This window comes from Alexandromys fortis, unplaced genomic scaffold, assembly GCF_014885135.2.
Source record: "Alexandromys fortis isolate MF-2015 unplaced genomic scaffold, M_Fortis_MF-2015_v1.1 scaffold_10, whole genome shotgun sequence".
Classification (NCBI taxonomy): Eukaryota; Metazoa; Chordata; class Mammalia; order Rodentia; family Cricetidae; genus Alexandromys; species Alexandromys fortis.
The window spans coordinates 20622111-20650076 of record NW_026067895.1 but is presented as its reverse complement, the minus strand read 5'-3'; the positions used below and the strand labels follow the sequence as shown (position 1 = coordinate 20650076).

At 42.1% G+C, this 27966-nt stretch overlaps 1 protein-coding gene across 1 annotated transcript in view; it reads right to left on the bottom strand.

Moving 5' to 3' along the window:
• The window catches only part of Exoc6 (exocyst complex component 6), a 139374-nt gene extending 113649 nt beyond the window's left edge, over nucleotides 1-25725 (bottom strand). Inside the window, exons 1-2 of the mRNA XM_050158041.1 lie at nucleotides 25568-25725; nucleotides 1205-1376 (exon numbers count right to left, since the gene is read on the bottom strand). Coding sequence (XP_050013998.1) covers nucleotides 1205-1376; nucleotides 25568-25668 — 273 coding nt within the window. The 5' untranslated portion in view covers nucleotides 25669-25725. The remainder of the gene's footprint in view (nucleotides 1-1204; nucleotides 1377-25567) is intronic.
• Nucleotides 25726-27966: the final 2241 nt, after the last annotated feature.

Genomic DNA, 27966 nt, shown 5'->3' with positions numbered 1-27966 from the left:
GCTTCATGAGAAACTCAGAACAAAGAAATGCAAATTCAAATTAACTCTACAGTTTGAACTTGAACTTTTGATTGAAAAGGACTTTTGTTAACTTCAATTGATTGTGACAGTTCTTTTTAACAGATTCTGTGGCAAACTTCTCAAATTTACTCAGGATTTTTGAACTTTCCTTGCTTTTCTGAGTCTGTCAAACAATTCAAATCACTGACCCAATTGACCACTGGTCCCTTTTTGATAACTTCAATGAGCTCTATGTGCCATTCACTGTCCGAAGGAAATGGCGATTGCATTTTACGGTAATTAAACATTCATACTTTCTGAATGCAAACCCTGGGAGGTTGATTAACATCAAACACAGAAATCTCAACCCACAGCAACATGTTCAAGCTGCAGGTGCAGCCAAAGCTCAGCCTGGATTTTCCCACATATTAAGTGACTCATTAGGTCATCGTATGAGGAAGCACATTCTCGTTTATTAAAAATCTCATTAGCTGCAGAGCAGAGGTGCTCAGTGACCTCATGATGGTGTGTCTGGTCTCTTGTTATCTGAATAGCCTTTATATGATGCTTCTTCTAATCAGAATCTTTGTATTCTGCCTGATAAGCACTTTGAATAAAGATAAAAACAATTCCTATAATTAAGTTTTTTATATTCTTACTGAACAAATCCAGGCCTAGTTTAATAAATAATGTCTCCAATATGGCAGAATATTTGAGCAACTTTCTTTAGCAAAATTAAATGACAGTATAAAATCATTTATAGTAAATTTTCATGACTTTAGAGGATCGCTTTTTTTTTTTATTTCAAGACAGAGTCTCTCTGTGTAACAGCTCTGGCTATCCTGAAGCTCACTGTGTAAATCAGGCTGGCCTTGAACTCACAGAGATCCACCTGTCTCTGCCTCCCAAGTGCTGGGGTTAAAAGGGTGTGCCTCCACCATCTTGTGAGGACAGCTTTTTAAGACTTTTAAGACTATTGTTGTCACTATTTTTAAAACTGTAAATAGACACTTCCTGCATGTAGACATCCTATTAGGTAAGAAGCATTCCTGTCGTAGTGTTGACAGCTGTGTTAGTGGAGCACAGGAACATTCTCCAGTATGTATACTATTTACTTCCTGAAAGTGCAGTCAATGGCCAGAGTGTTATAGTACTGCATAACTTAATGAGTATAAAGCAAAGAGAAGTTGAACATATTTCCTACCTTCAGTTTTTCCGCACCAGCCCTTACTTTAAGGAGCTCCGTGATAGCGTCTACAAAGCCCTGATGGTGGAAGTTGCACATCTTTTCAATCTCCTTGTCATGGCTGCGGATACAAGCATCTAGCTTTTCCATAAACTTCTTGTGTGCATTTGGTTGATCATCATACACAGACCTGTATGTAAAAAAAAAAAAAAAACTGAAATTAACTTCTCAGTTCACCAAAAGCTTTTCCTATTAAGCATAGTCTTTGCAGCAACTAGAGATTTAACCTCTAAGTAAGTAAATGAATTGGACAGTTACGACCTTCATTAGAAACAATTTTAAAGGAAAATGTTTCATTTATTTTTCAGTATGTTAATATTCAAAGACTGAGAAGCCCTCTAAATATATTCCTAGGTGTCCAGAAATAAAAGTCTTAAGGCTTAGGATATGGGGGTCAAATATTACTCCTTAACATACTAAGGCTCAAAACTGAATCAATAGTGTGAGTAAAATACATGAAGAAGCTCATGACTTTTACAACATTTACTATGTGTCAGAACATGTTCTGAAAACTATAATATAGTAACTCATCTTCACAATAAGGCTACAAGGTAGATATTGTTATTATCCTTGCTTTTTGTATACATTATTCATTATAACTGCCATAAATTCCACAATTCAAAATTTATGACTGGAATATGCATCTTGGCCATCTGGTCCCAAGATTTAGATCCTCAAGTACAGAATCATATTGTGGTTACCACATTTGAAAACAGGGTACAAAGTTCAGCTCATGCTAACTCCACAGAACGAGTGATACGTCAACCCCTTTACTGTGCAGTAAGCTTGTCCTTGGCTCTGGAAGTGAATACTTTATGTAATGTCTTGTCTGTTTACATGGAGGCCATAACAGTACGATTTATGAAAGTGGGGGCCTCAGCTTTCTGGAGGCTAAAAACTAAGGTCAGCAAGGTGGGCAGTGAGCCAGACTTACATGGGCAATTAGTCCCACACACATGACTGTACCCTAATAAAGATCTCTGGACATCAAGGAGAGTGACTTCACTGATAACAGTGGAAGAGTTGCCCACACAATACCACTAAGGAAAGACAAATGGACACTCATCCCTGGACCTCTCCTTCACCCTGCCCAAGTGCCTTTCCCACTGCTAACTGCAGGAAGCATCCACATGCTCTATCAAGCAGAACTGTGTGCATAGCACCTCTGATAGAATCTAGCAGTTGTTTCTACATAGTGTTGAACCTGGAGGACATTGCACCAGCCACTGCCTCTTGTTCAAGGTTCAGTGCAAGTTCCGTTTTCTTCCACCAGGTCTTTGTCAATCATTTCTATATGAAGTAATATTTTCCTCTTTAGGACAGATAAAGTTGTTGTCCTTGACAGTTACTCTGACATCTTCTCATACACTACTTTGTATTATAACTTAAATATTAATATATGCTATATATCTTGTTTCCCCAAACACACCAAAGCCTCTGAGGGCAGCTGCAAGCCTCAGTTTTTAATGAGTTAAGTACTACTAGCAGTAGACACATTATAGGACGATAATTAAAAAGCTGGGCTCTTTGAGTGCTTGGCTAGAATGAGACTCTGGTTTTGGTCACCTTCTTTCTCATTCATATACTCGATTTCAGTCTGACTCTACAAACACACAAACATCTTCCAAATTTACATTTCCACCCCTAACTTCTCCTCAAACTTCAGACTCATATCTGCCCAGATGAAAGTGTGATGGGCATTAATCTTCACTTTATTCAAAAGAGAATTCCTAACCCACTTCCCCCAAAGCTGCTTTTTCCATACTCTTCCTCATCTTAGTAAACTCCACTTAATTATTTCTCAGACAAAAAAACCCTGAAATTGTCCCTGGCTTTTTTTCTCCCGCTTCTAACCACAGATGATTTAGCACAGGTATATCAGACCTATGTTCCAGGACAGTGATGAATGCAGCCCAACAAATGTGTAAATGACAGCATCGTATCACAGTGTCAAAAGGCTGACAGGCTGCTGAGATGCTCAGCAGGTGACTCTGTCTGCGACCAAGCCTGGCAAACTGAGTTGGATCCCCAGAACCCAAATGGCAGAAGAATAGAACCAATTCCCACAAACTGTTCTCTGACCTCCCCACCTATGCCATGGAACACGTACATACATGCACACACACAGCACGTGTACTTACATACATACACATAAAAATAAATAATGTTTTGTTTTGTTTAAGTTGGCCACCTCTGATCTAGCAAGCCTAATACATGCACTGATATCACCCTAGTCTAAGCCAGCAACACGCTCTACTTTAAATTATTGCCAACTGCTTCCTACTGGTATGACCCTGCCTTGCCTCCACCTTCCAGCATCTTCCCAACTGTAGACACATGATGCATAATGGAGATGATCTTATTAACACAAGAGATCTCATATTCAAATAATTTATTCTTGCAACAGCCCTGGAAAGCTCTATATAGCTCTGCTGCGTGTTACCTCCCTGCCCTCACTTCCTACTATCTAATCTCCATTTTACTATATTCTGTGCCGGCAACACTGGCCTCCTCACAAATTGTTTTTTTTTCTTTTTCAAAAAAATTTATTTATGTACTTTTTTAGGTATGAGTGTTCTGTCTGCAAGCATGCCAGAGAGAGCTAAGGATTCCATTATAGATGGTTGTGAGCCACCATGTGGTTGCTGGGGACTGAACTCAGAACCTTTGGAAGAGCAGCCAGTGCTCTTAACTGCTGAGCCTTCTTCTCCAGTCCCATCTTTGTAAATTCTTAAACACATCAAGTCCATTCCTGCCCTGTGCCCTGCAAATGTGTGTTCCCATACAATCTGTCTCCCTCACCTCCTCCAGGTTTCTGGGGAAAAGAAGGGGGAGAAGGGGGAAGGAGTGGGGAAAGGGAAGTGCAAGAGGAAGGACAGGAAGTAGGAGTGGGTATCAGGTCACCCAAGTCTGTCAAAGGCTGCTCTCTCTGGGTTTAATTGAAAATCTCACATATTAACAAACCCCTTTGGTACAAGCAAGCAAAACAATCGGCCACCTATTTTGATTCAAGGTTCATGCGCTATGAGAGATGCATTTGAGTTCAGTGTTGTATAGTCAGTCTCATGTAGGAGAGTTCACAGTTCAGACTGAAGGGACTGAGGAGACGGCTCAGTCGTCAAAGCACTTGCCCACTTGTCATAAAAGCACAGGGACTGGAGTTGGGATCCCCAGAATCCATGTAAGATGCTGGGGGTATGCAGTACAGTCAGGAGAGCTGCTTATGTCTTAGTTAGTGATGGTGGTAATAAAAATACCGAGCGCTTACTACATGGTCAGTGCTTCTCACACAGGCCCTCATTAAGTATTCGCCACACCTCCACAGCACTCTCTGCTAGCAGCCCAGTTTTCAAATGCACTTGAGGAAGATTAACACATAAGTCTAAAGTCACATAAAAAACACAGTTAAGATTTAATCCCAAATCTACCTGATCTAGAATAATTTAAAAAATATTGCATTATGAGAGTTTCCAGTGAGCAGCAGTAAGCAGCACATGGACTGTGGATGGGAAGCACTGGCCCGAGCAGTCACACAGATCACCTTTGAAGGCCAGCGATTGATAATGACTCCGCAGGGGATCCCGATGTGCACAGCTGCACCCATCAGGTGAAATCAAGATGGGCAGGAAGAGGGATGGGAACTGAGGCATGGCTAATCGTTAGGCAGTAAGTTACAAATGCAACAAAATGAGGAGCAAGACATGAGGGGGAAACACTGAGGTCCCTCGTGCTTCTCTGAAACGCCATTTCCCTTGAACGATCAAGGTTACTCTTTGAAACTGATTTGCAGGGAAGGAAAGCAAGCAGAGTCACTCAGCCTCTAACCCTAGGTCGATTACTATGTTGCCTTAAAATATTAGTGGAAGTTATATTACTATTCTAAAGTTTTAAGTGACATACAGTTTAACAAAATTTTTTTATTTTCCCCAGGATTTCTAGTATCTAGTGGGAAGCCTAACCAAGCTCCTACAAACACACTTATTCATAAATATGACAGACTAGCAAGACAGAAAGAACCTGAAAAAACTGGTAAATGCTATACTACTCCACGTGAACTAAGGTGGTACCTTTTCAAAAAGACTTTTATGTGAGCTGTGTTTTGCTTGCACGTATGTTTGTGCACCATGTGAACGCAGAGCCCCTAGAGTCCAGAAGATGACATCAGACTCCCTGGAACTCAAGTTACTTACAGTTATAAGCTGCCATGTGAGTGGTAGGAACCGAACCGAGGTCCCCAGAAGAACAGCCCCTGCTCTTAATCCCTGAGCCATCTCTCCTGCCCATTAAGGTGGTACCTTAGTCCTCCACACACTAACAGCAATGTCAAGGTAAAACTTTAGTCAGGGAACAGGAAGGCAGAAGACAGTGGCCAGTGGCCTGCCTGCCCCTGTGGCCAACGGGCAGCATCATGATGAGCAAGCATGTTATGGTGGAGAAATGGGAGAGAAAGAGAAGCAGAGTGGTTCATGTGCTGTGGAGAAAAGTGGAACTGGTGGTGAGGAACAGGACGATGGGAGTGGCCTGCGCTGCCACCTGAGGCCACGTGATGTCTGTGCCTGTGCTGCCACTGAGGGTCATGTCTGGGTCCACGGCCCTACTGCAACTGGGGACTGTGTTGAAGTTCATGACCATGTCTGGATGACATGGTCTGGACTGCGGCCTAAGCCCATGTTGATGTCTGAGGACCTTATTAAGCAGGCCCACACCTGGCTGGCCCTGGGAGGGTTAGCCCCACCCTCTCACCTGCCTGGGTGGGGAGATGAGAGAGGAGGCAGAAGGGGGCGGAAAGGGAGAGGTGGTCCCGTCCTCGCTGGTCACCACACTCAGAAAAGCTGACCCTGGCCCTTGTCATTTGCAGTATGAGGTGGTGGCACAGGAGCAGGAGAGTTAGCCTTGATGGTGGAGGGGGAGGGCAGAATGGGAGAGCTGGCCCTGCAGCTCACCTGAGGGGATGGTCCTAGAGAAGGCCCAGGCTGACCAACCAGGCCCACATCCAAGGTTCTGAGTCCCTTTATTTACTCCCCAACAGCCACCCCATCTATGAGCTGCAGGGGCTCATGATGGGGCTGGTCCTGCAGAACCATAACTGTAGGATCTATCTCCATGACTCAAGGCAACTATCAAGAGTAGTTTCAGTGAGGGTCCAGTATTGATGGCGTAGCAGAAGCCAGAGGTCTTGAACCAGACCAACAACTCACTGCAAGGAACATCTGTAACTAAAGCTGTCTGGGCAAAAGGGTCCACTGTGCGGCACACCACAGCTCCCAATGCCAATAAGGTGAACTAATGTGTGATGGAAGGCGGCCAAACAGAGGAGCAAGTGGGGGTTTGGCTGTTGTTGTTTTGGGTTTTTGGTTTTTGTTTGTTTGTTTTGTTTTGTTTGAAACAGGGTTTTTCTGTGTAGCTTTGGAGCCTTTCCTGGAACTCACTCTGTAGACCAGGCTGGCCTTGAACTCACAGAGATCCACAAGTCCCTGCCTCCTGAGTGTCCTGAGTGCTGGAATTAAAGGTGTGCACTACCATTGCCCAGCCTTGGGTTTTATTTTGCTTTTTTGACTATTTTTCTTTTCTTTTCTTTTTTTAGGAGGGAGGCTACAAGGGTAGAAGGCAGAAATGGGGGAACTGGGAAATGAGAAGACCTGGGGTGCATCATGGGAAATTTCCAAAGAATCAATTTTTTAAAAAAAATGTTTAAAAAAAGTTCAGCCACCCTTCCAAATGCTTAGCACAAAAGTCTTCTGGCAAGATTCTATGCTACATAACAACAATCAAAGCACGTGATTTGCAACAAAAACACGTAACTTAAACTACACTGAACATCTTATTCCCATATTTTAATTTTAGCAACTAAGAATGCACAAAGCCTCTTAAACATGACTTAACTATTTAAAGCTACAGTCCATCTTATCTTCTCATATCTCATACAACAAAGTTGAGTGTTCAGTTATAAGCTAGTCTGGAACATCTGGTTATCTAATATTATGAGGCTTTTAGATTTAAACAAGAGAATTATCTTTCGCAGAAGCCTCTTTAAATTATTTGTATAGGGCTCCACCTAGTGGCGGAAAATACGACTCTGGGGAGGTAATGATGCTGGTACATTGTGAAGATTCTAAATGTTAAAACGGATGAAGTAGAAACTAATGCGTTTATTATCAACTGTACTCTGCTAAATCAAGAGACCAGTGTTCTGATAGATACACACATTTCATTCTGCAAATTAACGGAGTTAGTAATATTTCATAGTTTTGTTTTTTTGCTTTGGCTTTTCGAGACAGGGTTTTTCTGTGGAACAGCCCTGGCTGTCCTAGAGCTAGCTTTGTAGGCCAAGCTGGTCCTCAAGCACTGGGTTAAAGGCAAACACCACCACTGCCTGGCATATTTCATAGCTTTATTTTGGTAATGAAAAAGTATTTCTGATAAAAAAAATTTAATTCCCAAGAAATGTAAAAAAGAACTTTCATCTCTGGTAATTAGAATTTTTTAATCAAAGGGCACATATCCTCCTAACTATATCAACACTTTTTCTTTCACTGTGTCTTCATTATAAAGAGTATAACATACACCACAACATCTGAGAATAAAATAAAATATATTGGTTCCCAAAACATATTTTTTCTCTAAAATATTTAAACTTTGAGAAAAATTGATGTAATCTCAAAGCATTTAATTCTCGACTCCACATATTTCCTATTTTTACTGAAAAAACTATAGTTTCTTTTCCAAATAAAATAAGCATTTCCCTCTATTCCAGAATGCTTCATTAAAATCTTGCCTTTTTAAAATGCTCCTATGAAGACAATTTTAAATGTAACTACAAAAATACTGATTAAAAATTTCCAAAATCTATTAAACCATCCTTCAACCTATCCAATATATGTTAACAACAGGTTCAAAAAAGATTCAAAAAGGAGTTTTGTTAAGTCAGTAAGTTTAAAAACTTGCAAAGCTGTTATCAATAATCATACGGCAACTGAAAAGGCAAGATTTTAAGATACTTCCTTAAACAAAAGACCATAATTATGACAGCTCTTGCAGAATGGGACATACATTAAGTATCCAGTCAGTAAATGGGCACAGTTGCATTGCAAAATGTGAGCTAAGGTGTGTGCATGTGCGTGCGTGCATGCATGAGTGCATGTAGGAAGCTACATTCTGGTATTCTATTTGTTACAACCGGAGTGACCATTTTGTTTCTAGTTACATTTTTCATTCTTGGCTATTACAGATTGAGGATATAATTCGGTCTTCCAGTGATGCTATCTCTTCAGAAGCAGTTCAGAATCCACCTGAGACCCTGCAGCTGGGGCCAGAGATGGACCTGAGAACTACAGACCTTTTTAGATATCCTTAAGGCTCTGGATTTCCAAAACAACTTGTAAGGAACAGTGAGGTAAAACATTACTCAAAGATACTGAAGGAGATGCCATGTGGGAGAAAGGCCCTTTATTTTTAAAAAAATTACATAATTCATAATTATTTTCTTTTAAACAAAATAGATTCCATCTAACTTAGATGAATAAAACATTTGCTCAAGAAACAACTTAATTCTGGGGAAAATTTCATTCCAAGGATGCCTTATCCTTCACAAGCTTCGATACATATCTTACAGTTCTTTTCAGTTTCAGCTCAAGTTGGCTATACTAGATAACTCTCCAATTACATGGAACTTCCCCAGGTCTTCTACACAAAGTCTATACTATCTTTTTATTCATATATCACATCAAATTTATTTAGTATGTTTCTGTTGTTTGGTTTGTTTTGTTTTTCAAGTAAGGGTTTCTCCATGTAACAGCTCTTGTCTGTCTGTCTCACTCTGTAGACCAAACTGGCCTCTATAGCATGAATTCTAATTGGTAGTAATAATAAAAAAAAAACCCATAGTCAGATATAGGGGCTAATGCTGAAGATCAGAGAAGCAGAACGGCCAGCCAACAGAGTGTTCTTTTACCTCTACCAATGCTAAGACCGAAGATGAGATCTTGTCCTCAGACTGCATCTCCCAAACCTCAGAATGCACTGCTCTCCTGTCTCCTCCCACTTTATACTCCTCTCTCAGCCCAGCCACATCACTCCTGTCTCCACCTCCCTAGTGCTGGGATTAAAGGCATGAGATCCCAAGTTCTGGGATCACCTTTGTGTGAGCTCTGTTTCTCTTTTAGACAGATTCAATCTTGTGTAGCTCAGGGTAGCCACGAACTAACAGAGATTTCTCTGTTCTGTCTCCTGAGTGCTGAGATTAAAGGTGTATCTACCACTCCCTGGCCTCTAGTGGCTTAGCTCTGCACTCTGATAAGGCAAGCTTTATTTGTTAAAACATAAACAAAATATCACTACAGGCCTGGAACTCAGAGAGTTCTGCGTCTGCCTCCAGAGAACAACACCACCTCCCAGCCTATTTAGCATATTTTTATTTTCTCAGTTCCTTGAGAACTGATGATGTATTTCATGTTTATCCACAAGTGTGCAGATAAGAATCAGTCACTAAACCGGGCGGTGGTGGCGCACGCCTTTAATCCCAGCACTTGGGAGGCAGAGGCAGGCGGATCTCTGTGAGTTCGAGACCAGCCTGGTCTACAAGAGCTAGTTCCAGGACAGGCTCCAAAACCACAGAGANCAGCCTGGTCTACAAGAGCTAGTTCCAGGACAGGCTCCAAAACCACAGAGAAACCCTGTCTCAAAAAGCCAAAAAAAAAAAAAAAAAAAAAAAAAAAGAATCAGTCACTAAGCCGGACAGTGGTACTGCACACCTTTAATCCTAGCACTTGGGAGGCAGGGGTGAGTGCACCTCTGTGAGTTCAAGGTGAGCATGGTCTACAGATCTAGTTCCAGGACAGCTAGGGCTGTTACACAGAGAAATCCTGTCTCAAAAACAACCAAAAGAAAAAAGAAAAGAACAGTCACTAGAGGGCACTCTTCACCAACAACAGCTCTCAGCAATCTTACAACTGCATCAATATAAGTGCATCTCATGCAACCTAACATGTGAGTAGTATAAAACCAAAATAAAATAAAAATAAGCTTTTTCCTTTGTTTGGATTTTTTTTTGGTTTTTCAATACTGGGTCTCTCTTTGTAACCCTGGCTGTCCTAGAGCTATGTAGACAAAAATGACCTCAAACTAACATAGATCTACCTGCCTCTGGAATGCTGGATTAAAGGTATATACCATAACCAGTTATTTTTCTTTTTCAAGCTATTTTATCTTGTTACTCATTACTTTAAAATAAGTATTTAAAATAGTGAAACAGAACTATAAAACAACAAAAATTCTCCAATCTCAAGCTTCTATGAGTGATCAGCACGGCACAGGATAAACCTTTATCTATTACATACTTACACACTACCTGAACTTTCGTAATCATTAAGGTACTGAAAGAATACACATAAAAATAATTTTATTGCAGTTGGGATGTAATTTATGAGAGAAGAATAAATTAATAAAAATAATTTTACTATCAAAGTCAGTATTTGAGTTAAAATACATAAAGTATGTGTATTATATATACCAAAAGCTGATACGAAGTCAACAGTAACTCTTTAATTAAACTAACTGAATATCAAACTACTCCTTATTTTCTACATCAACATTCAATACCTACAAATAGATTACTTTATGATGTATTCATGTTAGTGTTGTGTGCAGATGATGCTAAAATCATGGATTAGTAAAATAAGTTAGCCAGTGTACTTCATCTTTATGTATTTACTGTGATGTGTATGTGTGTGCACTCACATGCACCTGCGCCATGGTGTACACGTAGAGGCCAGAGAACAATCTGAGGGAGCGGGTTCTCTCCAGGAACCATGTGGATTCAGGTATTGAACTCAGGTCAGAAGGTTTGGCAGCAAGCTCCTTGTCCAGCTGAGCCATCTTGTTAGCCAATTTGTACAACGACATCAGGAAGCACCACGTGGTAATGTAGAAATAAGGCCCTAAAGCCCAGATGAAATGGGTAGACTACAGGAGAACAGTGCTCCAAACGCCCAGGACTGCAGTGCTGATGACGATGTCATCAAGCTTTCCACTTGCTTTCCCCCAGATCATCTGTAATATTGCACTGCTACAATATAACAACAACAATAATAATCAAGATTAAGGCATCCTACAATCGGTTGGGTATCCAGACCCAATGGGGTATCCTCTGGCTTCAGAGTCACTGAGTGTCCCTTAGAACTTTAGGGAGCTGGGGCAAGAAAATACAAGACCAAATTTCTTTGTCAGAGAATCCTGGAAAAGACCTGTTGTTTACAAAACACCCATTCTTTGTATATTTACCCACGAAACGGTATATCTAGTTTGCTACAGTGCTCTTAAAAGCTTCCTAAGGGGGCTAGTGCCACAGCTCAAAGGTTAAGAGCCCTTGCTGCTCTTACAGAGGACCCAGGTTTGACTCCCAGCACCTCATGGTAGCTCACAACTACCCATAACTCCAGTCCTACAAAATCCCAGACCCTTTTCTGAACTTTGCAGCACCAAGCATGCACATGGTGCACATACAAACACACAGGCAAAACACACAAAGATAAAATTAATAAATCTAATAAAATAATTTAATGCTTTATAAGATAACAGCAATGTGATTCAAGTTCAGTTAAAATTTGAAATATTCAAAAATATTCAAAATTTTTTTTATAATAGAGCTAACACACCTCACCCTCTTTAAGGGTAAGAGGTGCTGGGTTTGTCCCCTACAGCACTGGAATACGGACACACATCATAAGGGATTATCTGGCTTGCCTAAGCACTATGAAGAAGGAAAGGCCAAAAATGAAGGAGTATTTTCCTAAATTTCTGATGTTGAATTTGATTTGCCATGTTTTCCACCGTGTGTAATTCCACTTGTAATTTGTTCTCACTAACGGTATCCCATCCCCATGTATAGGAAACATTAGTTAACATTAGTTAACATTACTTCCTGTAATGAGTTGACACTCATGGGCCTGGCATCAGCACTCTCTAACGCTGGCTAATAGCGCAGTACGCACACTAATGAACATCCTCTATGGGAGAGCTGCGGGTGTAATCAGCCAACGCAGACTTCCAATAGACTTCCTCCTTCCTGTTTTCACATTCCTGACCAAAAGATGTCCCTTCCTGTTGACTTTTGGAGTACCTGGTAAAATACAAAGGGTGAGAAATGGAAGCACCAACAGGTACCATTTTATTGGTCCTCGAAAATAAACAATTGCTAAAATCATGTTTAATTTTAAAATCTTGCAGCAATTAAGTAGATTAATGCATGTGGATAGAGATGGCTCTAGAACAGTTTAGAAATTTATCAAAAATATCAGGCTGTCCAGGGCAGACAGACCTAATATGCACTTTTCCAATGGTTGAACTTAATGCTTTGCCAAAATCCCTCACAAGAACACTATTTTACAATTAAGAAGAATTGTGCTGCAACTAAGAAAGAGCCGGCTTCTCAGCACAACAGCAAAAGAACACATAAACCCAGGACAGGACAAAAAAAAAAAAAAAAAGTCACTTTGTAATGCTAAAAATTGCAAGTGGAGTAGTATATTTATTTTTCAAAACAAAAATGTAATACTGATATCTACATACCCCTGAACAGGAACAAATTTTCACAAAACAAAGACTAGAATCTCTTTAAACCCCACTATTTAAAGCTGTTGTATCAACAGAAAAAATACAAAGTTCAAATAGCAAAATTTCTCTGAAACAGTAATAAGGAAAGATCCAGACATACGGACACAGCTAGGGCAAGATCAGCCATGAAATAAAACCACTGGAGAAAAACCTATAGCAGCAGACAATTGTACCAACTAAGCAGAGGGTCCAAATTCAAAACGTCCCAGGGTAAAGAAAGAAGGACTCATCAAGCAGAAGAGTAGAAAGGAATGTTAGGAAATCAGTGGCGCTAACAAAACCAAAGGCAGGCTTCAAAATTAACAGATTGAGGCTAGGGAGTACTCTATCGGTCAAGTGCTTGCCTTGAAAACACTGTGACCTGAGTTTGCTCCTCAGAAGCCACGTTTAAAAAGCCGGCATGTGGGTGCACTCTTGTAATCTAGGGGCAGAAGGCAGGACAGGTGCATCCCTGGGGCTAGCTGGCCACCCACGTCAGCCTAATTGACAAGTCACAGGAAAAAGGTACAGAGCCTGAAGAACAAGAGCCAACGTTGTCCTCTGACCTCCATATGCACATGCACACATACATACAAACATGCAAAATGCACACACATAAATCAATGGCAAGCAAGCCATTACCCTGAGTGTGTATGTGTTTGTGTGTATGTGTGTGTATGAGGAAGTGTCAGTGATTGAAGTTACAACTACCCAAAACTAGAGCTGACGAAATACCATCAAAACAAAACAAATTATTAAAACATAAAATTATATTTAACTCTGAAGTATTTGATAAACTTGAATAGATGGATAATGTAATAAAATATAACTAATTGACCACTTAGGAACAGAAAGTCTCAGATTGATTGCTGCAAAGAAACAGAAAGAAGGAAAAAATGGCTTCATGAAAGAATCAGACCCGAGCTTGATCCTTTCAAGGTCTTGCTCGACCTGTGGAAGTGAGGGTTAGTTAATGTTTATGCAAAGCACAGAAACTGAAGGAGAGCTTCAGTTTTGTTTTATGAAACAGACACTGCATTGCCTGTAAGACAGTCCCAAGAAAGCAAGCAGACCAACCTCACCTTACAAAGACAAAACACTCTGAAAAGCACACAACACAACAATTCCCAGGCACAGGGAGTGCAGACCGCCACCGTCGAGCAGCTATTTATTCTGCAATGGCAGGAATGTTTCCTTAATGGGAAATCCACCATCAATGCAGCCACTGTTGAAGCAAGACAAAAATCAGACGACTATTCCCAAAGGTGCAGAAAAGCACAGAACCAAAGTTAGTCTTTTTGTTAAACATTCCCCTAGTCCCAAAGCCAGAGCTGCCCTGGGGAGGGCCACTAGCAGCTTTCCTCGGGCTCAGGGGACAAAAGAGGTGCTGACACTGCATGTAAGGAGGCTCCAACCCAAAGCGCTCAGGACCAAAGGCATCTGCTATCTGGGTCCTTCAGAGTTTGAGAAGCTTGCACATACGCAGACAACGCAGCTTAGGGAAGGAGACATGAAATGCATTTAGACTTCTTTACACCGCCTACACAGAGCCGAACCATAATTTGGCACACTATTTTTGGTAACTGAACATAAAACAAACCATGGTGTGGGATTTCCCCCTTGTGGCATTATGTTGGTGCTCAAAAAGTCTCTGACTTGGGGGCATTTTGGAGACAGATTTTTCAGATTAGAAATACTCACCCTGTACTGTGTTCAACTTGTGCATTACACTATTAAGTCAGAAAAGAAAAAAAAAAGAACTTAAGTCTTAAGAAATGAGAAGAAAAAAGTAAAAGTTTTTCTAAATGCATTATTTATTATGGGTTGAATCTGAAATGTCCCCAACAGGCCAACGTTTTGAGCAGTATTCCCTAGATGGCTGGTGAGATGGCTCTGTGAGTAAGGTACTTGCTGCACAAGCCTGACAGTCTGGATTCCATCCCTGAAGCCCACATAAAGGTAGGAGAGACCAACCACCAGTTGTCCTCTGACCTCTTCACACATGCCACGGCACATGCACCCACCTCCCATGCCAACAACAATAGTAAACAACAGCAATTTTATAGGGGTAGGGCCTAATTGGCCTTCTAGGGGATATCTGCTTCCCACCTCACTTTCTGGTCCTGCAGGATGGGAGGAGCCTTTACACACTCCTGCTGTAGTGAACTGAGCAGCTCTGCCTTGCCTTCCTTGCCATAATGCCCTAAAATCCCCAAAACCATAAGCTAAAATCAATCTTCCCGTTAGTTGTTTTCAATAATGTGTGTGTGTGTGTGTGTTGGTTATAGCAACACAAAACCAACATACATACACACACACCCCAAAGCCTGTGGTGGTTTAAATAAGAAATATCCTCCATTGACTTCTGCATTTGAATATTTGATCCCCGTTGATGGTGTTGTTCAGGGAGGAGCAGCCTTGCTGGAGGAAGTACATGGGGGGGGGGCGGGTCTGGGGGCTACAGCCTTGTACTACTTCCTATTCTCTGTCTTTGTTTCCTATGAGTGGGTAAAGCATGATCACCCAGCTTCCTGCTCTCACAGCCAATCCATGCCTTCCCTGCCATGAGGACTCTATCCCTCTGGAACCATAAGCTAAAATAAAGCCTTTCTTCCTTAAATTGCTTTTGGTCATATTTTATCACAGGAATAGAAAAAAACTAATACAAAACCCAATAGAATTAATGGGGAAAACTTAACAATTTAACTGCAAATGATAAAACTTTAAGGTAATAGTCAAAAAGTTGGCATCCGGGGTTAAGGGTGTAGCTCACTGACAGAGCATTTGCCGAGCTTGCACAAGGCAATGGGTAGCGAGAAAGACCACCAGTATTTGTAGAGGGAGTGTGTGTGTACGTGTGTTACTCAGGTGTCACTATAAAAAATTGTGTGCGTGTGTGCACGCATGTGTGTGTGTGTGTTACTTGGGTGTCACTATAAAGAACTATCAGAAATAGTTACCTACAAAAAGGTTTATTCTGGTCACGGAATAAAGGAGGTCACTGTTTTGGGCTGTGGCAAAGCAGCACACTGGCAGGAAACACGGCAGAGCACAACTGCTCTCCGCATCAGCCAGAAGCAAAGAGAAGAGGCTGAAGACCCCCAGCACCCTCCGAGGGCATGTCCCCAGTGACCCAAGAACCGCTCACTACAGCCCTATGATGGCTATTCTTGGTTGTGAACACAACTACATCTGGAATTAACAAAAACCCAAGTGCCTGGGCACACCTGTGAGGGATTCTTTGTTAATCATTTGAAGTGGGAAGAATCACTTCTAAACCAGATCTTTGAGGTGGGAAGATCCATCCACCTTTAATTCGGGCCACACCTCCTGCTGACAGCCTGCTGGAAGAAAGAAGCTTGCTTGCTCTCTCTTTTCACACTTATTCTCCCTAGCAAGTCCATTACTTCACTGGCATTAGAGCCTACTTCTTTAGGATCCAGAGTATAATGCAGACTAGCTACTAAATACTGGATTCTTGCATCTCCCACTGGCAGACCAGCACTGTTGGACCAGCTGGAGCACAGCCCGTAAGCCACTGCAAAAAATCCCTTTCTTTCTACATATAGATTCATTTTGTAAGTTCTGTTCCTGGAGAGAACCCTAACACACCCCACCTCCTAAAGAACACCACTTTCCAAAAGAACCAGCCTAAGAATAAAGCCTTCAACAAAGAAGCTAAACCACAGTAATGTGTGAGTATTTGTATGTGTATAAGACCAATTACAAAACATAAGACGCAATTAAAATAAGAAAAAAAATCAAATCCAGTCATAATGCTACTTAATGATGGGACTAGGTTCTTCATCTCTCTATCCCTCTATCCCTCCCTCTTGCCCTTTCCAACCCTCTCTCCCTCCCTTGTTTGTTTTCTTTTCTGGTGGTACTAGGGACCAAACTCAGGGCCTCAATGCATATTAAACAAATACTCTATCATTGGGTTACATCCCCAATTCACAGGCTATGTTCTAAGAAATGCACTGTTAGACATTGAGTGAACACTGCAGGCTGTATTTACACAAAACCAGGTGTCACAGCCTATTACCTCTAGCTATATAGATCTTGTCCCACTGGAAGCTCTTAGGGGGCAATAATGTGCACAGAGCTGTGATCTCCTACACAACAAGGCAACGAGGCCTTCAGGACCTAAAGCTGTCTTACAGCTAACTTTACACAGAAAAAAGCAGAATCTAAAATGGTGATTTGGGGGCCAGAGATATGGCTCAGGGGTTAGGAGTGTTTATGGCTCATCCAGAGGACCCAGCTTCAGTTCCTCACAATAGCCTAGTAACTCCCGTTCCTGGGGATCCAACGCCCTCTTCTGGCCTAGGGCCGACAAGCACTTGCATTCATGTGGTACATTAAACTGAGGCATACACATACACATAAATAAAAAATATTTTTTTAAAAATAAAATAATTGTCAAAAGTATAAACAATAAACCACTAAACAGCCTCTTAAAAAGTATACAGTTGGCCGGGTGTGGTGGCTCACACCTTTAATATCAACACTTAGGAGACCGAGGCAGGCAGATTTCTGTGAGATGGAGGCCAGCCAAGTCTACAGAGCAAGGTTCAGGACAGTCTAGATTGGCTGTTACACAGAAAAACCCTGTCTTGAAAAAACAAAACAAAACAAAAAGCATACAATTGTACAAGCTTTACTTTTATATGGGCGGCAGCATAGCAGGTCTCTTTGCCACAGGCGCACCACAAATATGACATTGATACCCTTGTTATGACATGTGCTATGACGTCACCACAACTATCACATAACTAACAGAAATTTTCCAACTCCACTACAATCTTATGGGACCACCATCATCTATGAAATCTGTCATTGATCAAAATGTCTCTAAAAGGTACAAGACTACAATTATCCACCTAATCTTAAGAGTTCTAAAATTTATTAATGGAATACTTTCAAATAGTATTATGTTCTTGGCTAGGCAGTCTTAAAGTTACCAAGATGTATGTTCTCCCTAACTAATCTATAAACTAAACTGTAATAAAACACCTTCAAGATTTTGGGGTTTTTTTTCCCCCTTTGGAAGGGGATTGGAGACAGGGTTTCTCTGTAGCTTTGGTAACTGTTTTGGAACTAGCTCTTGTGGACCCTCAAACTCACAAGAGATCCATCTGCCTCTGCCTTCAAAATGCTGGGATAAAAGGTGTGCACCACCACTACCTGGCACTTTCAAGTTTTTTTTAAGAGTTAGACAAGTTAATTACAAAGTTCACTTGAAGAATAAACTAGAAGTACCAGGAAACCCCTTTAAAAGAAAAAATGAGTAACAAGGTAGAGATAGCCCAATCAGATTGAACAAACAACAAACAAGGCTCCATAATTAAAGGGTCTGTTACAGGATGGGACCAGACATAAAACATTAACAGAACAGAGAAACCACAGTTGGTCCCACTGAATGCAGCTACAAAAATTCAGTACTTGATATCGACAACACTTAAGAGTCAATGTGGAAAAGAAAATCTACTTTTTAAATAATTAATATTAAGCTATCTGGATTACATATAAAAAGGGATAAAATCCTTATACCATATCTCAGGAATATGCTACAAGAATCAAATGTAAAAGTAAAAATAAAATCATATAAGTATCAAAAGAAAACAGGGGTGAAGTTCCTTACAAGAGGATAGACTTTTATACTATGACAAAATCCAGAAGCAAAAAGGGGAAAAAATTGTTTGTATTTTAATAAAAAAAATACATAGGGAAAAAATTAACCATAAGCAAACAACAACAACAAAAAATGTTCCCAACTAATGTAATAAGTTTTCTTGACTTTGGCTAGTTTAGTTTTGTTTATGATTTCTTTTTAATATTTAGTAATTTTTTTTCTTTGACAAGTTTATATATACATACAGAAACACACACACACACATATATATAATTCTTATTTCTCTGTTTGTGGCAGGTTGAAAGAAAATGGCCCCCAAAGAGAGTGCACTATTAGGAGGTGTGGCCCTGTTGGAGTAGGTGTGGTCTTGTTGGAGGAAGTGTGTCACTATGGGAGTGAGCTTTGAGGTCTTATATATGCTCAAACCATGCCAACAGTCTCAGATCACTTCCTGTTGCCTGTGCAAGATACAGAACTCTCAGCTACCTCTCCAGCACATGTCTGTCTACATGCTACCATGTTCCACCATGACGATAATGGACTAAACCTCTGAAACTGTAAGACACCCAATTAAATGTTTTCCTTTATAAGAGCTGCCACGGGCATGGTGTCTCTTCACAGCAATAGAAACCCCCACCTTAGTTAGTCTTAACACTGTTATTCCCGCTCCTCTTTTAGGTCCCTTTCCCACAGCTATGCCTCTTTGTTTTGTTCTGTGACCCTCTGACTTCACCCAGTACGGTCTCTGTGGCCACAGGTTTGGAACTATCCACTGAAGCCTGGTGGGCTCCCCATCTGGCACATACTGAAGGTACTGACTGTCCTTCTCCCAGAATCTATCAGTAGCTAACAGTACAGCAGGGATAGGTCAGAGTGCCACTATCCCGTCCCCATCCATGACTGGCTGTTGATGTGCCCAGCCTCGTGCAGGTCCAACCACAGCTGCTGTAAGATCGTGCTTGCATCAGCTGTATCATGCCCTCGAGGCAGCATCTCCCAACTCTTCTCCCCAACTTCAGGCTCTGACAGTCTTTCCACTCCATCCCCCACAATGTTTCCTGAGCTTTAGAATGGACAGTACATGTGCCCCATTCAGGGCCGAGCACGAAACTATCCATCATTCTAAGCGTCGTGAGCACTCATCATTCACCAGCAGTCACTCCTGAGAGAAGCTTCTCTGATGAAGGATGAGGGGAGCGCTGTCTGTGAGCACACTTAGGATGCACCTTGGGGCCATGTCAATTTAGCTCAGCCACTGTAGTGAAGTTCCCAGCAGGAAGTTTTACTAAGTAAGGTGACCCAGACCAAGAGAACAAACCCACAGTCTCTGATAAGTGGATCCTAGCTTTGAATCTTTAGTATGCATTTAACTTGAAGTGCTTGTACAAACCAAAAATTAAAAAATTTTAAAAAAAAACTAGAAAGGCCCCACTGTGTGCTGGGGGGGGGGTCAAAGGGAGAGCAGCCAGTAGAACATAGATGGTTTGAAAAGAGAGGGAACACTGAGGGTGGACGGGTTCAATTATGAATGGGGGTTGAGAGACAGGGGAGAAGAGGGAACAGGGAAAGAGGGTTAGGTGAACTGAAGGATACATGAAAAGCCATATCTAAGCCAATTTTTAAAAATGAATAAAAACAGTTTAAGAAAGAAGTCTGTATGGCTAGATAGCACTGTTCCTAGAATCCACTGTTTATCAGAGAAAACCCCAGTACTAGAGATGGGGTGTCTATATATGGTCAGGGAGGCCCCAGAAGACCCTAAAACAACACAGGCTATTCCCATTCCTCTTGAGTACCCATCAGACCTAGACAATAAGACTGTGCTGCTTAAGACACCCTGGGTACAAACTATACAGACTACAACCTGGAACTGAATTGGAAGATTCCTCCCTGCCAGATGGGTTTCATAACGCCAGAAGGTGCAATGCAGGCTGCTAGGGAATATAAAACATTGATGGTCTCTACCACAACCCTACAAACTGCAATGCCAACCTGCCATAAATGTCCCTATGGTGCAATGGTGGCACGGTGTTGTGGGGGTAACCACCTGTTCTCAGCTTGGATTTGGGGCTGCTTCACAGGAGGGAATGGATACATGTGTGGTACTGTAAACATAGTCACACACAAAAGTTTCTGGAAAATTTTGAAAGTGTTACTATGGAGTTTTTGTTTGTTTGTTTACTTGCTTGCTTTTAACCAAATTGGGTCCTTTTTCCTCTCAGAATTATAGAACCAGTAACAAGACCAAGCACCAACTGAGAAGCAAAAGAGATTTTATTCTTGATCAAGAATGGGAGACACAGGAAATAGACTTGAAAGTCGGTTTCTCAGCATGTTGGGAGTCAGGAGAAACGGGGGGAAGGGGTAAAGAGAATGGGCTGCCTAATAAAAGGAAAAAGCAATCATGCCATTTCTGAGAAGGAACAGATACTTTTCAAGAATTTGGTTAAAGATTTTATATCCACCAAGGGCCCAGGTCTGATGTCTGTCTGAATCAGTACTCTGTTTGCTCCATGTATATTATATATGATGTATATGGGGGGGGGGGATAATGTATACACTGGTGTGTGTGTGTATGTGTGTGTGTGTGTGTGTGTGTGTGTGTACACTTGTGTGGATTCTGGAGATCAACATCATGTGTCTTCCTTAACTGTTCTCCACCTTAGTTTCTGAGACTTTATCTCTCCTGAACCTGGAGTTGAACAATTTCGTAATCTAAACTCAAGTCCCCATGCTTATCCGACAAGCACTTTGCTAAGCCATCTCTTCAACCCCTGGACCAATAAGTTCTTCTCTCTATTTCTCTCGTGTCTCTTGAATGAAGTTACTGAAACAAGTTTATCATCAGATAGGTTTTACCTCTCACTGTGTCTGTAAAATGGTTTATCTTAGAGGGCACTGATAATTTATAAAGTCCCGGACCTAAGGAGCACTGTTCTAGCAGCTTGCTTACTGATATAAGCAAGTGTTAAAACAAGTGGAAAGCCACGCTCACCAGTCAACACCTTTAACCCCAGCACTCAGAAGACTTACATAGCAGGCACCATAGAAGTTCAGAACTAGCCTGACTACAACTATCTCAAAAAAAAAAAAAAAAAAAAAAGTAAGTCACTTACTGGACTATTTGAAATTCCAAGAAAATAAGAAAATTGGACTTTAACTACATTAAATGTACTGGTTGTAAAAAAAAAATCAAAAATTTTTCCTACCCGAAATTAACTCAAAAATGCCTAAATGCTCAATCTTACATGACAGTAGAACTTTGGCAAACAACCCTAGTTTGACAATTTATTTATAAAATTGGCTATTTCTTATTTTTGATCATTTTATTCAACTAAGATCTTCCTATCAATTTACTTGCTGACCAAATAAGTTAGCATTACTCTAACAGTATTAAGATGATGAAAAAGGCAAGTTTATGCTCAAATAAATGAGTCATTTCTTTTTAATATATCTAAAAATAATTGCCAAGATCTTCAAGTAACTTTAAAAGCTAGATATTTAATTAATAATCATTCAATCATCTGGTTGTTAAGTACAACAGAATCCTAGAAGACTGACTACCAAACACAACTAAATTATATATTTTCGTCTCCTTTTCCTATGTCCTGCAGAGGCTTTATTTCTGTCTAGGACAGCTCATGCAAGTGTTCATGTCTCCGCTTTGTGAAGAGTGTGAAGGATGTTTGTAGCTACAGGAGCCCATGTGCTCATCAGCTCTACTGCCCGACTGTAGCATTGCCCCAGTAGTTTTCATATGAAACATATTCATTGGGCAAAAGTTGAAATTATAACCAGTAGTTTAAAAGCATACTAGAAAAATAGTGACAGAGAATACAACTGTGCTTTTGTGTGTTTTTAACGTGTTTTTTCCAGAGTTGATGGCCAATCTTTGTAATCTCAACATTCAGAAAGCTAATGGAAGAGGACTGTAGTGAGTTCCGGGCTGGTCTGGGCTGCATAGTAAGTATGAGGGAGAGAAAATAAAAAGAATTCTCAATTTTTTTTGTTCTCGTTCACACTCTAAAAACTTACAGAAAAGTCCACAAAGCTTTTGCTTATATGGATTACAGCTGACAATATTACTGCATTAAAAATTAAAATGAGGAGCAACAAGATGGCTCAGTATGTAAAAGTACTTGCTGCACAAACCTAACAGGAATCCAAATAAAGCTCTGTGAGTTTCACATGCACACCATGGCATGTGCCCATGCACGCCAAACAAACACACACACACATTCACACACACACATACACATGTTCACACATGGGGGCACATCATATACACACAGAAGCATAATAATAAGTTACACTTAAGTTTTAAAGAATTCAAGCCATGTCAGGGCATGCTAACACACACTGTAATTCCAGCATTCAGAAGACAGGAAGAGAATAATTACTTGAGCCCAAGAAGTTGGAGACCATCCTCAGTAACACAGTGAGACACCCTCATCAAAGGGAAAGAAAGAGAGGGAGGGAGATGAAATGAAATGAAATAGAAAAAGAACTTTTTATAGAATTGGATCATTTATTCTGAAAAGTAAGAACCACCATGACAGGCTCTGTGTAAGTTGGAGAACCAGAACCAAGAACACAATTCTGGGGAAATCAGGCCTGGGAACCCCAGGGATGCCTATGAGTCCAAGAGTACAGAAGGATTCCAGAAGCTCCTGTATCCAAAGACAGAAGATCCATGCCCCAGCACAAGAAGAAGGAATTCAGGGGCTGGAGAGAAAGCTCTGTTGTTAAGAGCACTGGCTGCTTTTCCTAGGTTCAATTCCCAGAACCCACACAATGACTCACAACTGTCTGTAACTCCAGCTCCAGGAGACTCGACACACTCAGCACCAGGCTCACATTTAGTGCACGCAGGAAAAACACTCATTCACATAAAATAAAATTAAAATAACTTCAAAAGAGAGGGAGAACTCAGGTTTTCTCTGCTGTCTCATCCTGTTAGATCCTCCTCAGATCACTAGATGAGGTATACACATATCGGTGAGGTAGAAAGAACTGAGGGAGGCTACAGCAGGAATCACAAGCCTTTCTATAATCCAGTTCTTAAATAAGAGAAAATCTGAAGCAACACTGACGTCCAGTAAAGCCATACGGTAGGCCCTTGCCGTCACGAGATTACTCTCTAGTGTACGTCAAGGTGTTTGAGTATCTCCCCCAACCATCCTACGTGGGTAAACGTGGGAAAGAAGAGAACTGGACACTAGTGTTTCATTTGTTTTGAGTTAAAACCATTGTTTGGGTGGTGCAAGCCTATAACCCCAGCAGTTGGGAAATAGGCAAAACATCCTACAAATTCAGGACTGGCCTGGTCTATTTACAAGCTCAATACACACTCAAGCTACCCAGTCATTTCGTCTCAAATCAGCAACAACAACAAAAATCTCCTAATCTGACTTAGACAAAAATATAATTTAAAACTTGACCAGGAATGGTGGCACAAACCTTTAATGTCAACACACAAGAGACAGATCTTTATGCGTTCAAGGCCAGCCTGGTCTACACCATGAGTCCTAGGATAGCCAGCACAATATAGTGATACAGTCTCAAAAATTTTTTTAAAGCTGCTGACTTTTACAGCCTCTGTTATGGGGTGATGGCCAGTTCTGGTGTCTGAGTCATTCCTTGGTTCCTCTGGTGTCTGAGCCATTCAGCCTCCTGAAGACCAGGAGTAATACAACAATGTAAGGACTCACTGTCCATTCCACCTTCATCGGCTGGGCAACTACCAAAACCAAAAGGAAATTTTCTGATCCGTGGCAAATAAAAGCAGTACTGAATCACAAATCAATTGCTTCATGAACATGTTAAGGAATGGCTGTCCCTCTATGAGACTAAAGAGGTCCTTCAGTAGAATCTAGATATCACCAACTTTTTTTGGAGTCTGATTCATATTTTACTATATGTAAAGTTTGATGAAAGAATTCATATAAATAAATAAAGAAAAGGTACTGATGAGGCCTTCCCATAGCATGGCAGAACTTTGTATAATAAAAGCTTGGAGGTAGTGACACAGCAGAGAACAACCAGGCACGGTCTCTCATGTTCTGGCTTTCTGGGCATCTCAACACTCCTTCCACTCTACAAACATGGAAACAAGGCCAAGGGGGATAAATGATTTTTGCTGTCATAGTGGCAGGTCTACGGGAAAGAAAATACACCAGATGAACTGGCTCATTGGGGTAAAGTGAATTTGCAACTCAAACTGACTTCGTTTTATCGACACTTAACGTCGAGAAAACAGAGTTCTATTTCCAGGAAGTATGTCCTGAAGAAAGCCTACTGAAAAGGCACAATCCGTCTCAAATTCCCTAAATGAACAAGTTCATTCATCCTAACTTTAATTCTTGGAGAGTTTATAGCCCAGTGTTAATGCTTCTGTATCGGTACCAGCTAACATTCTATTGGGACAGCAAGCATCCCGTCTGGTAGGGAATATTCATTACCTGGTACTATTCCTAAAGAGAATGGCATAGGACCCATTTTAAAACAAACAGAAAATTTAATGCAAAATTAACCAAATATTTGCTTGTCAATAAGTAAAAGCTTCCTGTCCCAAGAACATCGTCACCCCAGCGTGAACCCTAGCCATCGGCTCCTCCCCTGCAGCCCACGCTCGCGTCTCGCCCGAGGAGAAGGGTGCTGCAACCGGGGAGGAAGATGCTGGCATCTCCCGCTCGATTTCAGTTCTCCCACGCCCGGAGTAGTCAGGGCGCCTGGGTTTCCTTCAGAGCGCAGGTTGGCACCCGGGCCAGTCACGCCGGCGGCCGGCAGGTGACCTTCGTCCCCAGCAGAGCCGACAGCCTCGCCGCCGACACAGCGCTCGGGGTCAGGGCCTCGGCGCCTCAAGGCCCCAAGCTGGGGCGGCTCCCCGGGTCACAGACACCCCAGCAGCCACACCCACAGGCGGCGCGGTGACAGGTGCCCGGGCCCTCCGGGTCCCGCAGCCCACGAGCGCCCGCCCCCGCGCGCACCACCTGTCGGGCCGACGCGCGCGCGCACCCGGCAGCAGACGCCCCGCCCTGCTCCTAAGGAGTCCCTGACCAGGGCGACCCGAAAGCCTGGGCGGACGAAAGCTTTACCGGAGGGTGGGCCCTACGCAGGCGGTGTCTGTGCTTTCGATCTCCTGCAGGATCCGCTCGTGCTCCGGGACCGTGCCCAGAGCCTCGCCGCTCTCCGCCATCTTGGCTGGAAGCGGAGGCGCCGGTCGGTCGCGGCGTCGCGCGGACCACAGGAGCGAGCGGCAGGTGGCGCAAGCGCGGCGAGACTCTGAGGGGCGGGGCTTGGAGTGAGGGGGCGGAGCCTGGCCGGGTGGGGCGCAGAGGGTGGGGCCTGCCCCTAGAGAGATAGCTCTGACCCTGGGGGATCAGACCACCGCCTCCAGTTTTCCTTGCGACCCGCCCCTGGTTAGCTAGAGACGTATATTAGTGTGGTACTTTCCAGATCCCCAGCTGAACGCTGCAGGGACCGTATGTATGTATCAATGCAGAGGTGCCCCTTAGTCACACTCTGTAATAGAAGCTACCAGAGCGCCTGATGGGCTTTAAAATAGTGCGGAGTCAGAGAAAGGCAAATACTAGCATGAAAATCAAAACTGAGTGGGTCGTTGAGATTTATTTTAGAAACGAACAAAATTCTATATCATGACTGTTCTGAATAGATCGTGTCCTCTGCCTGATGCAAGTTCACCGAGGTTAGTCATATTGGACATAAACTATTAAACATCAGGAAAAAAAGAGAATGAGACAAAGGCACTTGCTGACAGGATAAAAAAGAGGCCTAAGGCGATGACTCATTTAGTGGCAAAGCTCTTGAAACTACGTGCTCCCAGGTAGTGGTAGCTGGGATGGGGTGGGAGAAAGAACATGGGGGGGGGGGGTTGCATAACATAGAGGTGGAAAGAAATGGCAGGTGGCTTGAGCAAAGGAATCCAGGTAGAAAAAGAGTCTTTCTCAACAACCCGTATCTAGGACACCACGTAAACCAGTTTGTCGTGATCAAAGCAATGACTGAAGATTAATCAGAAAAGCGTGCAAACCTACCCTGAGGGACAATTCTTTTCTGGTTTCCATTAATCCAGGAGCTCTGAGCTTCCCTCTGAGCCAAGCAGGCTTTGCACTAGCCAGCTGCCAGGCTCGCTCGCTTCCCTGGGTCTCGACTACAAGCCTTTCTCCTTCCTCCTCCCCATAGGAAATCCTGGGAGGTGGAATTGAGTAATCGTTAAGAACACAAACTCTGACGACAAGTGTCCCAAACTACATTCCTGGATTGATATCACTTCCCAGCTTGTGACACTATCTCAGTTTCCCCACCTATAAACACCAATAGCCGCAGTATCAACCTTATACTGCTATTCTATATTATATTAGAGACTGTCCTTTCTGGAACAAATTACCACAAAAGCCAGGGCTTGAATTGCCTCGCGGATTCCCTTAGAATTCTCACTAAGTTATTACCAGGGTACCAGCACTATTGCATTTCTCTCCGGACTCTAGGCAAGAATTTGTCCCTTTGCTTTGCCAGCTTCTAAGTGCTATTACACCCTTTGCTTGTGTCTTTCTCACCTTGTGGCTCTGATAGCCTGGAACTCACGACATAGACCAGGCCGGCTTTGAACTCACAGATACTGACTGCCTCCACCTCACAAGTACTGGGGTTAAAGGCGTGAGCCGCCATGTCCAGCCTTTTCCTTTAAAGGTTTATTTATTTTACGTGCACTATTGTTTTGCCTATATGCGTATCTGTGTACCACATACAGTGCTCACTGAGGCCAGAAGAGAACGCCAGATCCTCCGCCACTGGAATTGCAGACAGTTGTTGCCCACCACACATGTGCTAAGAACCAAAGCCAGGTCCTTTGCTACCGCAGCAAGTGCTTTTAACCGCTAAACCACCTCTCCAGCCAAGTGTCGTTTAGTTTGCATACCTGAGTCCCAGAAACTTGAGTGCATGCTGGCTTCTAAAGGCAGAGAATCTGCTCCATCTGACAGTGCATTCCACCAGAAACCAAGCCCCACTGCAAGTCAAAGTGAAGCCACCAAAGCCCCACTCCTCTTCCCACAGCCTTGATAGTACAAAGGAATACAACCTTCTCTGGAAAGTCTCTTCTCCTTGTGCTCCCAGAATATGAATGACAGAAAAAAAAAAAAATCTCTTCTCAGAACGACCAAAATTGTCAAACCAAGTTAAGCTCCTAGAGTTCAGATAACTTTTTTTCTCAACCACTGATAACCACTGATAGTTCCTCATAGGAATCCGAAACACGGCAGAGAAAGCTGAGGGATTTTTTTTTCTTAAAACCAAACAATGCTGAAGTTCTGAACTAAGTGGAAAATTTAGGATAAGGTAGAAAGAAACTGGTCCAAACAAGTCTAAGCAAAGGGCAGAAGGTAGCTACCCTGCGATTGGTACCCATTAGAAATTTAAACAATGAAATAATTTGCTTTTTGTTTTTGTTTTGTTTTGTGTTTGTTGTTTGTTT